This window comes from Nipponia nippon, unplaced genomic scaffold (genome assembly GCF_047370975.1).
Source record: "Nipponia nippon isolate SJK-2023a ecotype South Korea unplaced genomic scaffold, ASM4737097v1 scaffold_9, whole genome shotgun sequence".
In the NCBI taxonomy this organism is placed as follows: Eukaryota; Metazoa; Chordata; class Aves; order Pelecaniformes; family Threskiornithidae; genus Nipponia; species Nipponia nippon.
In genome coordinates, this window is record NW_028262413.1 from 30,028,325 (window position 1) to 30,044,101 (window position 15,777).

The 15,777-nt window shown below is 37.9% G+C and overlaps 1 protein-coding gene across 11 annotated transcripts in view; it reads right to left on the reverse strand.

Moving 5' to 3' along the window:
• The window catches only part of TLN2 (talin 2), a 218,182-nt gene that overhangs the window by 85,425 nt on the left and 116,980 nt on the right, over positions 1-15,777 (reverse strand). For all 11 annotated transcript variants that reach the window (XR_015701295.1, XR_015701294.1, XM_087743609.1 and 8 more), the window contains 9 exons: positions 15,043-15,251; positions 14,119-14,217; positions 11,564-11,731; positions 9,766-10,060; positions 7,252-7,418; positions 6,023-6,151; positions 4,333-4,446; positions 2,311-2,424; positions 796-930 (listed from right to left, as the gene is read on the reverse strand). Coding sequence is in view for 9 of the 11 variants with exons in the window: in XM_087743609.1 (XP_087599735.1) it covers positions 796-930; positions 2,311-2,424; positions 4,333-4,446; positions 6,023-6,151; positions 7,252-7,418; positions 9,766-10,060; positions 11,564-11,731; positions 14,119-14,217; positions 15,043-15,251 (1,430 nt within the window). In the remaining 2 variants the exon portion in view is untranslated. The remainder of the gene's footprint in view (positions 1-795; positions 931-2,310; positions 2,425-4,332; positions 4,447-6,022; positions 6,152-7,251; positions 7,419-9,765; positions 10,061-11,563; positions 11,732-14,118; positions 14,218-15,042; positions 15,252-15,777) is intronic.

Genomic DNA, 15,777 nt, shown 5'->3' on the forward strand with positions numbered 1-15,777 from the left:
TGGACTCCAAACTCCTGCACAATATTCTTAGCTTGTGAATAGAATAACAGACTGTTAAGAGCCATCAGGGGAGTGAGATGCACTTAGCTTGTGTACACATACCTTCACACTAGGCAGACCAGGTACTGAGAAAATAACTGCTGCAGTCTGGACTTCACCTTTGACAAACAGCCTAACTATGCATTGTGATTAAAGTCACACGGAACCCTACATCAGTACCCAACCTGGAAATGTTAATGTTAGCTCAGGTGTAGCCACCGATATGCTACAATCCTGGTTTTGGGCCTCAGTGTACACACAAAAAAAGAGCACACTTTCCACTGATACTTTTGTTTTTTAAACCCATACATAGTTTAGAAATCCATGCGTGAAACAGCCTCTGCATCCCTGAATTTTAGCGATGATAGCTCCAGTTCACAATCACAACATTGACCACAGCAGTGCCGTATCTGGGTTCTCCCCAGCTTGGCAGGTGCATGAGATACGGTCCCCTTTCCCTGCTCTCCTTCAAATGTAACAGCAGCTCAGAGCTTTGATATGCTGCTCTGTGTATACCCTTCTCCTGTCTTTCTGGTATGGAAAGTGTAGCACAAATTTTTCAGTTTTCTTGCTGCTTCTCCCTCCCCTTTCTATTATGACACAGAAGCCACCTAGGAGTCTGAGCAAACCGCACAAAAAGCAACACTGAGCATGAGCCATTCCCTTGGGGGAGACACAGTGGGCCAAACAGGAGCAAGCCTGTGACCACCATCCAAGCCATCTTGCTTTAGCTGATCAAGACTAGCATTTGCCTACCTTCTGGGAGGCGGTTCGTAGCTCAGCTAAGCTGGTAGCAAGATTCTTCGCACACTGACTTAGTTGCATTGCTGCTGCTTGATCAGTCACAGTGGGGACCGCAGCTTTGGCAGATGCCACCATTTTACTTCCAGGCTGTTCGAAGAGCAGTGAACACAATTGATTTTACTAGCTTATTCTCTTTAAAGAGGGCTTAAGGTTCAATAAACAAACTGCTTCCTCCATTCACACACTCATGACGTCTCTAGATCTTCTGTAATGACCATTTCATGCACTTCCCTGCTCTTTAACCATACATCTTCTAGATCCCAGCCTTTTATTCATGTGCTGCACCATGTCATAATTCCACATTGCAGTGTCCTCTGCAGCAGGATTCATTTGGGCTTTACTAGTACAAGGACTACTACAATGATATTGGTATCAATGTCTGCCTGAGGCATTTGAGTACTCATGTAGACTACTTTAAAAATATTTAAATGTGCAGTTTTGCCATTCAGCATCCATGTGGTATGAGCAAGTCCGGGTGGCACAGATGGCAAATTTGTCTCAATGTTTCTAAATAGTAAACTCTGCCAAAATTCTATGAATTGAAAACTGTAATTCAAGCAATGACTCTTCACAGGGTTTGCTGCTAATACCATTAAAATACTTTGCTGATTCTCACCATCACACATACAGCCAGAGGGGAGACGAATCATTTTAATGACTCACGAGGGTATCATATAGCAAAATACTCAAACAGAGAAAGAGCATTGTTTGCAATACCTCTGCTACATAGGACCATAAAGAAACTGCTAACAGCAACCAATGAATGGATTAATTTCCATTCTATATTTAATGCAGGACTAACTGGTGCCAAGTAATGATCACGTCATTACACAGAGAATTGGTTTCTTCTGTTTGTTTCTTGTAATATCAACCATAAACCCAGTAGTTTTGTTATCAATGCTCAGTTTTTTAATTTTTTTTTTTTTAAAGGTGCTTTGGAAGAAGCACAGAGTCAAATCTTGTGGTTTGTTCAAAACTTCAATGAAGATCCATTACATATGCAGGCTAGTATCTAAAAAACCACGGTAATATTCCCTTTTATTTGTGAAGAACTCTGGAGCCTGTTGCTGCAACGCTAACTTTACTTTCACTAACAAAGGTGACAACAGCATCTCACACATTCAGATCTCTGCTTAGAAAGATGCTGAATTCTCTCCTTTTTGTTATTTAAACTCTTTCCCAGAAGGCAAGTCCCACAGCAATGAATTTTTCTTCGCCATACACTTCAGTTGTCTTGTTAATTTTATCCTCAATTTTGGCAGCTTTCACTCTCCACAGATTCAATATACTTCAGCCATCTGACCCGAGAAACTAAATTCTCCTTAGCTATGGCTCACACAGTCAGTGATGAACTTCTTTACATGGTTCTTAACAGTTTACTGCTTATTTATCACAAATAAAAACATACAGCACTAAAAAATGCTTTTTGCTCTGATGGAATCTACTGCAGTGATTGATTCACTTCACCTGAAGGAAGTTCTGGCTGGAATTTATTAGAGCAAGCTGGGCACTGAGGTCTTCTGCCTGAGCTTGACTTCCTCTTACACCCTGCACCAACTGAGGAATGTGGTCTGCAACATTCTATAATAAACAAAGAGAGAAGCTTTTAGTAGATAATCAAAACTCTGAACCCTCTGACACTAAAGCAAGCCCTCTCCCCACTTGCCTTAAAGACAACCTGTAGTATTCACAGGTACAATACTCTTGTGCCTTCACAGAATTTGTTTAGTATTCCACGGAACTGAATTAATACACGATAGGCTTTTGCAGAGACATTCTACTTTTACTTAAGAAATCTTTATTCAAGCTACTCATTAGTTTAAAGATCCTACAAGACAATCTAAGATTTCTCTGCAAAATTATGTGCACAAAGTATTTTGAATTACTTCCTCTGCATGTTCAAATGCCAGCAGTGGAGATGACAGATTTTTCAACAGAATGTCTTGCTTTCAGAGTAACATTGTCTTTTACACACAAGCACCTCAGCCTACTTTTCCTTGACTTCTAACAATACAAACTTTATAGTACAGCTGGAGCATTCTGAAGTGTGTATTGCTAAAACTTTATTCCTGGACCGCCCAGATTCATGCTCCTTGTCCATCCATTTCACAATAACACTTACTTCAGCAATGCAATACTAATTTTTTTTTTTTTTTAAATTAAAAAGTAGGTATCATATCTTCTCTGTTATCTAATAAATCATCATCAAGATCAAATTAGAATGAACTGCAAACAATACAGTGATTCAGCTTTTTTTTTAATTCATACTGAAATAGCAGGTGCCTACAACACAATCTTGAGATGTACTTGAGCTACCTTATTTAATTCCAACATTTCTTAGGAATACCACCATGACAACAAATAATTGCTGAATGTTAATGATTTAACGATGCCTTCTTTAATGGTTTTGTTCTCATTCCCCACATAACTGCTCTTCCATGCAGAAGAAAACCCTTTTGCAGTCTATTGTCTTTTTCAATTTTTTGTTTAAATGCAGTTTCTTTAAAAACCCTGAAGCAACATTAGTCAGAACTAGAAATTAAGCTGCCAAATGTAGCTTAAACACAAAAGAGAACAGCTTCTCACCAGGCTCTGAATTCTAGCTTGGAACTATAAAAATGTGCTTGACTTCAGGCATACCTTGAAATATGTGGTCTCGGCAGCTTTAACTTCAAGCTAGGAATCATGTTAACCCCATAGTAAGGTCTATAACTTATTTTTTACAGTGACATTTAAGGCCCCAGCTGCTTGTAGGCTGAACAGCAGAATAGCAGGATGAGTGTTGTTAGTTATATAACCAATTATATAACCCATACATTAAATAAGGATTTCACTCCACTATAGTATAAATCACTATTGCTACTCCATCCTTCATTGTGGAAAATTCAAGTTACCTTTATTCCACAGCAGCCCTCAGACCCATTTCTCTGCATGTATCATTCAACAGCCTGTTTTGATGATCATACAGCTACTCATCTGCTGAAGAGCACACTCGTGTGCTGAACGCATGGGCAAGACTTCTTGGCAGTGTACAAATTTCTGAGCAACTGGACCCCTCCACACAGTGCTTCTAGTATAGCTCTGCATATACAGTAGTGCTGACTGTTTTGCAGCAAAACTTTTACTTAAAGCACTTGCTTCAGGTGAATTGGTTGTTACTGAACAGATACATGCTGAGGTATATAATAAGCCTGTCCATCCTTTCTAGTAAGGTGTTTGCAGGGGTATTTGTAACAGGCAAGTACCGCACTTACAGTAGCTCAGCTTTTCAAAGCTCTCCATACAGTAATGCCTGGAAACCATGGATAATACAGTAAATGAAGGTTCTCCAGAATCCATACAGATGAATGTATGTGGTGTTGGTTTTGTTTGTGGTTTTTTTTGGTTTTTTTAAATCTTCTTTTGATGTTGCAACAGTATTATTATAGAAGGCGATCTTCAGTTCCCCATAAAGCAGACTTATTTGTCAGTGGGTTGTGATATGTTTACCTTACAGCTCTGCACAAGTTGCTGGTGGGCTGCTGTGTTCTTATTTGAAACAGCTGCATTCTGAGAAGCTGCAATAGTCTGAGTAGCAGCAGCTGCAGCTTGTTTAGCCGCAATCTTTAGAGAAAAAGAAACAGAATTAAATCAGTGCTAAAAGTCTGAGTAATTCATATTATAGGTAACTTTGACAGTAACATCTTTGACAGATTAATACATTATATCCCTTTATTAATTTGATTTGCCTTAAGGAAACTCAGGATTACTCTTCTCTGAAGATGAAAATGAGCTGAACATTGTTATCCATCTCTAACTTGCCAATAAAGAAAAAGGTGGAACTAGAAGGATTCTAAGCTTTTACTCCTTCCATAGCTTAGGCTGCAATATGACCAAAAGAAGTCAATTACAAAGAGCAGAAATGGTCTAATCAATTAGCTCCTTACAAAGAAGGCCAGAGAAAACAGGCAAAGTACATATAGTGCTTCACACTGACACATTAACACCTCTGACCAAGGACTCGAGAGCCAGCTTCTACTGAGATTGTTCTATGGCAAAAGCAAAGATACTACAATGATGCAGAGGCACAAAATACTGGTATTACTGAGTCTAACAGCACTGAGAAGACCTCTTCAAATATCTAGGAGTCTTATTATCAATGTCTCCTGATCACAAAATTAAAAATTCAACAATTTATCCAAGGTATTCCAACATGTTGTACAATACTTCCCTTTAATTGGCCCACTAAATACAACCAAGAATGAAGTTCATTCTCATCGTTACACATTTCACTCCTTTGTAAGGCAGTATCTGTTATAACAGCAAAACAACAAATGTCCTTTCTATAAAGCTTTCTTGCATGCAGTTAGAAAATGGAGACATCAGCTTTTATTTCCTGAAATACTCCTGATTTTTTGTTCCAGCCAGATACAGTAATTTAAATGCACTTCTGGAACATGATTACCTGCTTAGATCTCCTTGTTTGTCTAATCTCATTGCACTTGAATCAGACTACTGTAAAACCACAGTTAGAAACTAGGAACTACGAAAGGCTTCTTTTTTTAATCTGTCTTTTCTATATTTTAGCTGAGAATGGGAAGATCAAACCTTGTCTACAAGACAAACTTAAGAGATATTTTATCCTTAGTGCACAGTGAATTGCCTTTCTCCCCCTTGGCTGTGCTACCAGCTATGATATCTCTTTTCACTTTTGTTTCTGCTTCTTTGATTCTCTGAATAATTTAACAGTTTAATTGGATTGGTGCAATTCAACATATCTTTGTACGGAAATTTACACGAAACTCTGGCAGATATTCTAGCAAAACCACCAAAAGATATTGTGTGTAAGTGACAGATCATACAGATAAATTAAAACAGTAATGAAGTAGTTTCAGCTCAGCTGTTTGAAACCTCATCTGTTTTAATTTTATGACTAAGCCACCATCAAATGCCTTCTGAGTCAAATTCTTACACCAGCTTACTACATCAGTGATACAAGTTGCTCAGTTTTGAGGATTATGGTATCATATGCTGGTATCTCCAATTCCAAGCCTTGTACTCTGGAACCAAGCTTACAGTGCTATCATCCTATGCTTAGCACTTTTCCTGAAATAAGCATTTCTACTTGCTTGAAATTATCTACAGATACTAATTATGAAAACAGAGTAAACCGAAAATTCAACAGTATCTAGTTTCCAACCTCTAATCTGTTGACAATTTTCTTCTTGATGGCATTCTGTGCAGCAGCATTTGTAGCAACCCGCAGACCCTCTGCTGCTTCTCTCAGACGCTGCTGTTGATCCTCATTTTCAGGATTGGCTGCAGCTCCCTGCACAAAATTTCAGAGCAGAAAACATGGGCCTCAGTAAAAGTTCCTGGAGAAAACGTAGATGAATATCAAGGCTTTAGTTCCAGACAGTGTCTGCTACATCAGCCTTTATTTTCCTTACATTATCTTAACCAAAGTTAGAACAACATTAAAACGTTACAAGACTTTGAAGTGGAAAATTTATTGCTAGTGCAAGGTTGTTACTGTGTATGTTAGGTACTTTGAGGAAGGGAGTTGAACATTTGCTTCATAAACTACTTTAGGTGCCTGGGAATAAAGCCTTTTTAAACTGCTTCCACTATGATCTGTAATAATGTAGTTTGATTATATGAATGTAGGTTTTGAAAAAAATAGTTTTTAAAATTCTCAATTCAATGTGCCTTTCAGTAACTGCAGTCCAGACCTGGAGACTTAACATAGTAGGTTTTCTCCATTTGAAGGCTGAGAAAGTACTGGAACGTCAAGGATACACTCTGTGGCCAGGCATATGGGCCTTCTAGAGCCCTAGCAGAACGGCTGTCCCTGATCTGTAAAAATCATTTCAGTGCAGGATCTGGGAAACAATTCAAAGAACATATTCCTCCCTAGTGGATTTAAATAGGTTTCTAGCACAGAATGGAAAGAAAAGGTTAGATATTTGCCTCTTTTGTGAGAAGGGGCTGAAGGGGAACAACACAGGCAAGATTCCCCAGGTGGAGGAAACTCTTCCTAAGACAAACAGAGGCAGAGCTGCTTTGTTAACAGCTTTTATAAGAGATTGCTATGGGTTTGTTGTTCCATTTGTATTGCTAGACTGGTACGAGACTTTTCATCACAGTGGTTATGGCTGGTAGTAACTGCCCTAGATGGCTTGAGTCACGACCACCCTGCACACAGGTGAGCAGAGCAGTGCACAAAGGGTTTTTAAAACAAAAAAACCCAGGTAACTAATAAATTGTTTTTCTGAATGTACCCAGGGTAAGTCATTAAATGCAGGACATTTACAGGGTAAGAAAAACCGTCTCTACTATCAGCCAGATCCCATCTATAATAGCCCACATACCATCTCTTCTTTGTGTATAGCCATACAATTTTAAGTTGACAGCTCATTTTCCTGGTACCTTTGCAGCTTCAACCATGCGGGCTGTAGAATCTGCCAGGAGCTTTGCAGCAGCTAGAAGCTTCTTCGAGTTGTCCATGTCGATTTCTGCTTCGGCATCTGACCTCATGGCATTGACAAGATCAGAAGTGGCTTGAGCCAGTACCCTGGCCTGCCGTACCATTTCACCTGTGGTATACAATTATATTTTTACTTTCCTTCTCTCTGCATTTCAGTTTTGGTTTCAGAAGTCATCTCAACAAGATGAAAATAAAGTTACATTTGCTGAATTATTCTTTTGACTTGAAAATGATACACAAGTAGTTCATAACTTAGAACCTTCATAAACAAAACCTTGGATTGCAACATAAATGAAGGAAACTGCTACAGCGGAGATTAAGAAAAAAGGTAGTATTTGCATTCTAGATAGCAAGACAACACCCCAAAATCAATACTTGAAGGTAATTTTGAATATACAGTTTCGGGAAACTCTTGGCTCAGTGAAGGCTAGTAATTTTGCTTTCAAATTACAGTCAAGATTTCACCCCTTTAATAAAAATTACTCATCTTTCACCTATTCTTCTTTTGGGAAAGTTCTTTTGGGGAATTAATTTACTTTATATCAGACAGAGGTAAGAACTCTGTCAAAAGAGACTCAGCACCAATTAGGTGGTTTTGGCCAAAAATAAGGTGTATATTTAAGACACCGGAGTCATGTTCTGGTCATGGTGAAGCACAGAGATGAAACAGCAATGCTTCTGAAGTGGATACATACCCTTTCTAGAGCAAATTCATTTGGTCACTGAAACACACACATGAACTCCTTCATAATAGACTTGAACCCATAAAGCCTTTGGCTTTCCTTAGGTCATCAAACCAAGTAAGATGTGTTTGGGTCTAAGGCCTAATTATTTTCAAATGCTCTTAAAAAATCATGCTGAAGAAAACCAAAGCAGCATTTTTCTCATGTGATGAAGGTGACTTGGGGATTCAGAATTAACTGCCTTCTTGCCAGGCTCCTTTGGTTGGACATAGGCAAAAAAATTCAAGTTTTCTAGCTTTTATCAACTATTTCTCAGTATGCAATTCTGCAATTAAAATTTTTACCAGTAATGGCTAACTCAGCTCCCAGTCCAAATATTCCACCTGAAAAAATCCCTTTAAACGCCCTTTCTTGCAGTATTAAGCCAGTAAATCAAACAGAAAGAATAACATGCTTGGGCAATAATACAGCAGTCACAAGCCAGAGCCTCTTTGCTGTTAAAATTGTGACTGCAGGAGTGCAATGGTAAGTCGGAAACACCGAATGGAAGCTGAATGCCTTCTACTGAAAACTAAGTATTGCACAACAAGATATTTGACTGTGAAGAGAAAATAAATGCTATCCGAGATCATCTCTTTTACTGCATCCTTCTGTACAGAAGCCGAATGATAAGTGGCAGCTAAACATAAAACTTGACATGCTTTCTTGTGCACATCTACAGTAATTAAATTCCTTAGGATAGCTACAGAGCATTAGAAAACTTTTTCCTCAGCTTTCAATTGGAAGACTAAGAGTGGTTTAGCAAATATTCCTGTGCATCTTTTAAAAAACTTCATCACTCAGATTTCTCATAAAGAAGATTCTAGGGTCCAAATATACTGAGAATTTCACTAATTAGTTCCCTGCACATGTTCCTCTAGAAGAGTGCTGCACAGCTGAAATGACAGTTCCTTAAAAAGAGAATCGTCTGAAAGTTTTACCTCTTAAATATAACAACTAAGATGACTCTACAAGGAAAGATCAGTTTGTTCATATCATCTGGAATGTGAATACAGCTGTGACTGAAATATTTACTTTCCTGGCCTTGTGTTTACTTTCCTGGCCTTGTGTTTATGTAACACGAAAGAAGAGACCAAAACCATACTATTCACCATAACTGCTTTTAAAAACTGATCCCATTTTAAACTTTCTATGATTTGTCTTGATTTCAAGTTGATACTGCCCCTTCATTGTGTTCTACTTCATAACATTTATAACTATTGAAATTTCACCATTCTAAGTAATTTACTGGTTCTTTACTAAAAATTCATATTGGATTAGTTAAATGTTAAGCATCTCAAGTTTTGGTTGGTTCTAGAAGCTGCACATTTTAGAAATGCCTTAGGAAAAAGCACAAATAAGTTTCAAAATCTGTAACAAAATCTAAGCATAATAAAAATCAGTCACTGGGAATTATTCACTCAGGTACCTGTCTTCGTATTTGGAGATGAGAAATTGCTATACAATTCTGTGAAGTGAAGCAGTGGTAGAAAACAGACAAAATACTATAATGATCCTTTAGCATGATATTGATTGTTTTCATAGAATATTCATTCTATCTAGCACACAGCTACGTGCATTTTGCTGATTTAATATTACGGGTTGCATGACTACCTATCACGACAGCACTAGCCTAGAAGCACAGTACATTTCAGAGAAAGTTTTTTACTTGCATTATTTGAAATGTGCACATCTCTAAATCATGGAAAGCTACTGTCCATTAGAGAAACTTACCAGCATCTCCCATTGAACTGAAAATACTCTCTGTGACACACATGATGGTATCCGTAGCCTGGTCATAACGTCCAATGGGCTCTCCTCTGCTCGCAAACTGGCGGACATGCTGCAAGAGGTCATTCAGGGCTTGGCTGACAATGCTGGCAGCTGCACTGACCTGCTTCAGTAACTCAGCGTCATCTGTGGCAGCCTGGCAGGCCCTCACACAGTTCTCCACCGAACGGTCTACCAGTTTCCCTGCCTCGATCAGCTGTTCCTGACACACTGGAGAGCTGATGGTGGGACTCACAACCTGCATGGGGAAAGGACACAAAGCACTCAGAAAAAGGCTTATTTGCTGATTTCCTAACAAGTGAAACCACTACTACATTTTTAATCTTTAACTTATCTGTTTTTCCTAGACAGAAAACCCTGAAAGTGGGTACTTAGATAAGTAGCTTCAGACATCTAGATTAGGAATCTGGGCTCTGCATACCATTAATTTAATCTCAACTTAGATTCTGAGAATGGAGGTCCCCACCTTGTTTCATGCTTCTTCAGCAGCTACTGAACTGAGAAAACACTGGACAGTGGCTCTGGAGGGCAGGCATGGGCCAAACTCCTCCAGAGTAACTATGTCCACTGGCAGACCTCTGTACCCTGGGATTCCAAGTAAAATGGAATCTTAATTGGACTTGGTCTTGTAAAGCCTTCTTATACCAGACTTTTGTTTGTTTGTTTAAATAAAAGTAGTGCTTGACACAAGCCAAACAATGTTCTACTTCCGAAGCCACAAGACAAGTAATTTACCCTGTCATCTACAGATTAGAAACAACCCCCCCCTATTTTGTTCAGACATATCCAGACAGCTTTTAGCAATGGGGAAAACTGTGCATATCTAATGAGGAAAACAGGATGCCACTAGGTGTCTTATGCCATATTGAAGAAATTCACAGGCAGTAAGAACATCAAGTCTAAATAATGAAAATTCATATATATGCATTACAAAAAGCCCTTGCAGCCAGAGAAATAGAGTAGAAAATATTGAAAATTAAATACCTAATATTGGCTATTAATTTTAACAGAAGCTTTCTGGATGTTTCACAATAGTTGAATACCCATTTCCTTGCAAAAGATGACACTGCAGACTTCAAAAGCAGCATCCAAGTAGGAAATGCGAACTGTTTAATTTTTAAAATTAAATAAGTATTTTATTTATTTATTTTTAAGACAAAAAAGGCTGCAGAAGATGTAATGCTCCAGTTGCAGACTTCAGAATTTGAGGTCTGATTTCAACTCCTTTGTAATTTGTTTAGACTGAAAATCAGTACTTGGCCAAAAGCAACGGATCTATTAAAATGACTGGGCTATTGTAAATTAGTGCAAATATATTTAAAATCAATGATCACCAACTTGATTTTATTTTCAGCAAGAATACCAACTTTTAGTTATTTAGCTTTAGATGAGGTGAACCCATCCTAATTCTAGGCTTTATTAGAAAACTTACATAGTCTCCCAGGCAAGCTGTGCTTCTTGAACTAATATTTTTTGCTTTTTTATTTTATCGATATTAGTAATTCATCAGATGGGCTCTGTTATCTGTGGAACCTTGTCTGGAGATTACAGCAACACCTCACAGCCTCTGGGCTCCTGATTGCCACTGTTATGGGTGACAATTTATTAATCAACAACTTTGATATTGCATAAATCTAGAGATATGATATTAACACAGTATATTGCCTGAGACTGTTGGAAATACAGAGAAGCACACACTTGAAACAATGCCTTGCCACCTCACAAACACTGCTAGCCTCACCTTCGCACAAGCCACAAGCTGGGAAGTAGAGAGTGCACACTGTGTAGCAGCAGCAATGACCCTGTTCTGCAGGACTGTATCCTCAGCGACCTGTGCTACATTCTTGGCCTTCAGCACTAACATGGCAGCAGCGTTTGCAACAGCTTTGGCCAGACTCATCAAAACATCCTGGTAAAATAAAAGGAAAACTCAGTCTTACGAACAAACAAGTATATAGTTTGTTTATATTAAGATCAAGTCTCCTGAAGGTAAGAAGTTCTCCTGTGTGGAAACTTAAACATTTCATTTCATGTAAAGCAGCAAACACGGCTATTACTCAGAAAACTTGACAGTCTTCTGTTCTCAGTACAACCATTTCTCTATTTACATTATCAAGTTACTGGACTGAACGAGTATGCACTGTCAAATTTTGAATTGACTCAGAGTCCATAAGAACAAATCTGTGTCCCAAATTGCAATGTGCTTATCTTCATTTCCTGAGAATACACTCTTAGTACAAAATCATCTGGAGTTCACCACTAAACATGTGATAAATATCTGCAATAAGGATAACAACCTCAAGGAGCAAACTGCTGAGGACAGACAGTACTTGAGTTAATACTAAATTCAAGTACTTAATTGTGCTTAAGAGTAATGACAACTGCCACTCTGTTTTTGAAAATGCCATTTCCAACCACAATATTTCCTTGTCCATGACATAAATATAGCCCTATAAATTACTGCTCCAAAATATAACTCAAAACAGGTCTGAATTCCAGAACATTTTTTTCTCATACAGAAATAATTTAGTTAACTCTGAAACTGTGAAATTAAAACACAGTCGTGTTAATTCCTGCAATGAAAAAGTTCAGAAAATTTCTTTCCATTTCCCCACTAAAAATGCTACATTCCATATACTTCATTTTTTCAGTGGGATGGAGTCTTCTTAATGCCTGTACTGTTAAAATGACCTGGCTTTCCTGTAAAAAGATACTACAGATACACTTATGCATAATTTTAACTTCAAAGCAGAAAGAAAACCTTGGATTTCAAAAATTAAGAACACTAGTTTTCATTTTGTTTTTAGGATATGAAGGCATGATAAACCATCCCTCTCCTTACCCAACTTCTCCAACACTCCATAGCACTTATAGGAATGTTTAGGTTCTTTCTCTTACCCAAGAAAGAGAGGGTTGCAACACATACTGAACTAAGAATACAAATGAGAACTCTGATGAAATTTGCAGACAGATTTACTAGTGGATCAAGTGTTTAAAATGGCCTCTAAGTTATATTAGCAGACATCTTGCATACAGTGCACTCCAGAGGTCTATCTGTTGCTGTAAATTACTTCCCCTTGGTTCTGGTACAAACCTGTTCTTGGCATTGAGTGAAAAAATCCAGACATGTTTTTAACAGAGCATTTAAGAAAAATGGTTTTAAACTGGTAATAGCTAACATTGTTATTAAGTCATATAGGCACTGTGATTTGATAATGGATAATACTGATCATCTTAAAGAAATTATGTTTGTAATACAATAATTTTCTTCTACTCAGTTTACCAAAAGGTTGTGTAAACTTTTGGTTTACATGCACACACAGAGACAGATCAAACACTTATGTGAAAACCCACTATATTTACTGAGAAGAAATACTCGTTATTTATTAATAAACACTCATTCATTCTTCATAAATACATGGCATAATAGGTCATTAGCTTGCAAAGACAGTGAAACACAAGGAAGAGCAAGGACTGAAGTTGTCTGTGTGCATGTGCAAGTTTTAATACACTGTTTCCCACAAAATCCCTATGGCATTCAGAACAGTTGATTAAGACTACGCATGTCCCCCTGGAAAAATCAATTATAATCTTGCATCTGACACAGTGTACTTAGTGAAGGTAGGCAGTTTTTAAAAATAAGTTGTTTGCCGGTCCTTATTTTCTGTGTCTGACTTGGCACTGCGCGATGTAACTTGCACTCTGCTGCAACTGAAGCAAATGGGAACTGTGATTCAAACATACCAAGTGTGACACAATGTCAAGAATTTTAGGGATCAACAGGTCATAGGGTATCTCAAATTAGCAGATCTCTGGACTTCCATGCCAAATTTTCCATCTGTAAAATGGAATGACAGTTCCACATCCTACAAGAAAGCTATAAAGGATATTATCTGTGCAACATGGAGGTACTGAAAGTCACCATAAAAGAAGTCAGTGATGAACACAGTGGTGAAAGTACAAAGCAGAGTATAATTTGAAAAGCAAGAGTCTGACCAGCATGCAAATAGCATGAGCCACGCATTTTAAACACTGAGGAGAGTACAGTGCAAACAGCTCTCCAAGAAGCAAGAAAGCATCTGTATGATACACAGAATGAAGTAGGGGTTCCTATGAAATCAGCACTCTGTGATTGTGTAATTAAAAACAATTTCATAATGGATTAACCTCAATTAGCATTGAGAAACATCAAATCTAGCATATCCTAACTGCACTTTGGGAAGCCTGGTTTTATGCAGTAGCCTCCTCATTAGAAAGCTGCACAGTTCTGACAGTGACAAGCAACCCCCTCATTACCTGGAATCTTTCATCTGTTTCATTCTCTCCAATTTGTCTCAGTAGCTCCCCGCTTGCTTGCCCAATGCTTCCAGCTGCAGTCAAAACTGTCTGTCGAGGCTGGAAAAATATAATCATGAAATACATTAATTCAAAGAAAACAAGCTTTACTTGAATTTTAGATTTCCTCAAGGAACTTCTGCATTAGCGTGCAATCAATATGGCTTAAAAAAACGCCTTACACAACAGAAATACTTTGGAAAAATCTTTACTTTTCCACATGCACAACTGGATATCCATATTTCAGGGGCTTAATCTGAAGTGCTCCCAGAGAATGTGTAAAGAATTTTGAAGAACTTGAATAGACATTGTTGTAATAACTCCAAGGATAATTAAAGATTGACAATGAATATGCCAACTGATCTGAAACATCAGATTTCATGTTCTTCAAAACAAAAATACCCGAAGAGATCTAAGGCAAACTGGCTGCAGGCTCCAACTCATAACAAACTAATCAAAATAGTCTATTCTGGTCAGTACTACTCTTATTTCTGGAAAACTACAACAGAGGGATTAAATTCTCATTTTGTGTGTAAAAGTAAACAAAGATAGTCAAGAAAAAAATCCTGAATTAATATCTCTCCACTTCCTATTAAATTAAGTCATAGTACTGTTTGAAATTTGTTTCTAAAAGAGAATACAGTAACCAGATAAATTAACTACTTATTACACAAATCAGTTAACTTCTGCATATAACACAGAACATTCTAATATCAAGGTGCAAGACTTAAAAGCATAAAGACAGAGACAGATGAAGGCAGTCAAAAGAACTACTTGCACAGGAGACATGTGGCACTGAGCAGGTGAGACTTAGAAGCTAAGGTCTCAAAAAAGCCAAAGCCATGCACTTCAAAGAGGGAACCTGAGAAGTTTCCATCTAATCACCTCTCCTGAAGTAGGTTGCACAGCCTTCAACAAGTCTGAGACAGCACTAGCCAATGTTCGAGCAGCTTTCAGGAGGTCTTCTCCACTTCCAACTTCATCATCCATGAGAGCAGCAAGCAGTTTCACACCTTTAGACATCTCAGTGAGGTTGGAAGAGATGGTTGTAATTGCACACCCCACAGCAGTGTAATCAGTGTCAACTGGGTCCCCTGTAGAGCAAATATTTTGTCATGATCAGAATGCTTTAGTGGTTAAAAGGGAAAAAGAGGCAGCTACCACAAGCTACACTCAGGTGAGAGACAGAAATTTCAAGATAGCCAAGCAATGCCTACTAGGTAATTTCATTGTCACTTCAAAAAAAAAAAAAGACTGCTATAATTTTTCCGATTTTTACATATCTTCTTCCACAAGAATTTATCTTCTAATAGAATTTCTCTTAATTCAATGTACTTTGCTGAGAGGTCCACAGTTTCAGCTATCTTTCCACATTGAAAGAACCCAAGGTAATACAGTATTGACCCCTTTAAGCCACTCACAGATTCTTCAACTTGTAATTTGCTGAAGAAAAAGCCACTGTCAATAAACACATCATCTCTCTCTAACAACTGTCAGATCAATGCTTTTTTGTAGTAACCTTGCAAACACTCTCTACTTTACTTTGTTAAATAAGCAAGCTACATTTTATCTTCATCAATGGTTGTACCTTTAGTGTAAGAGGTAAATTGAAGATCCAAA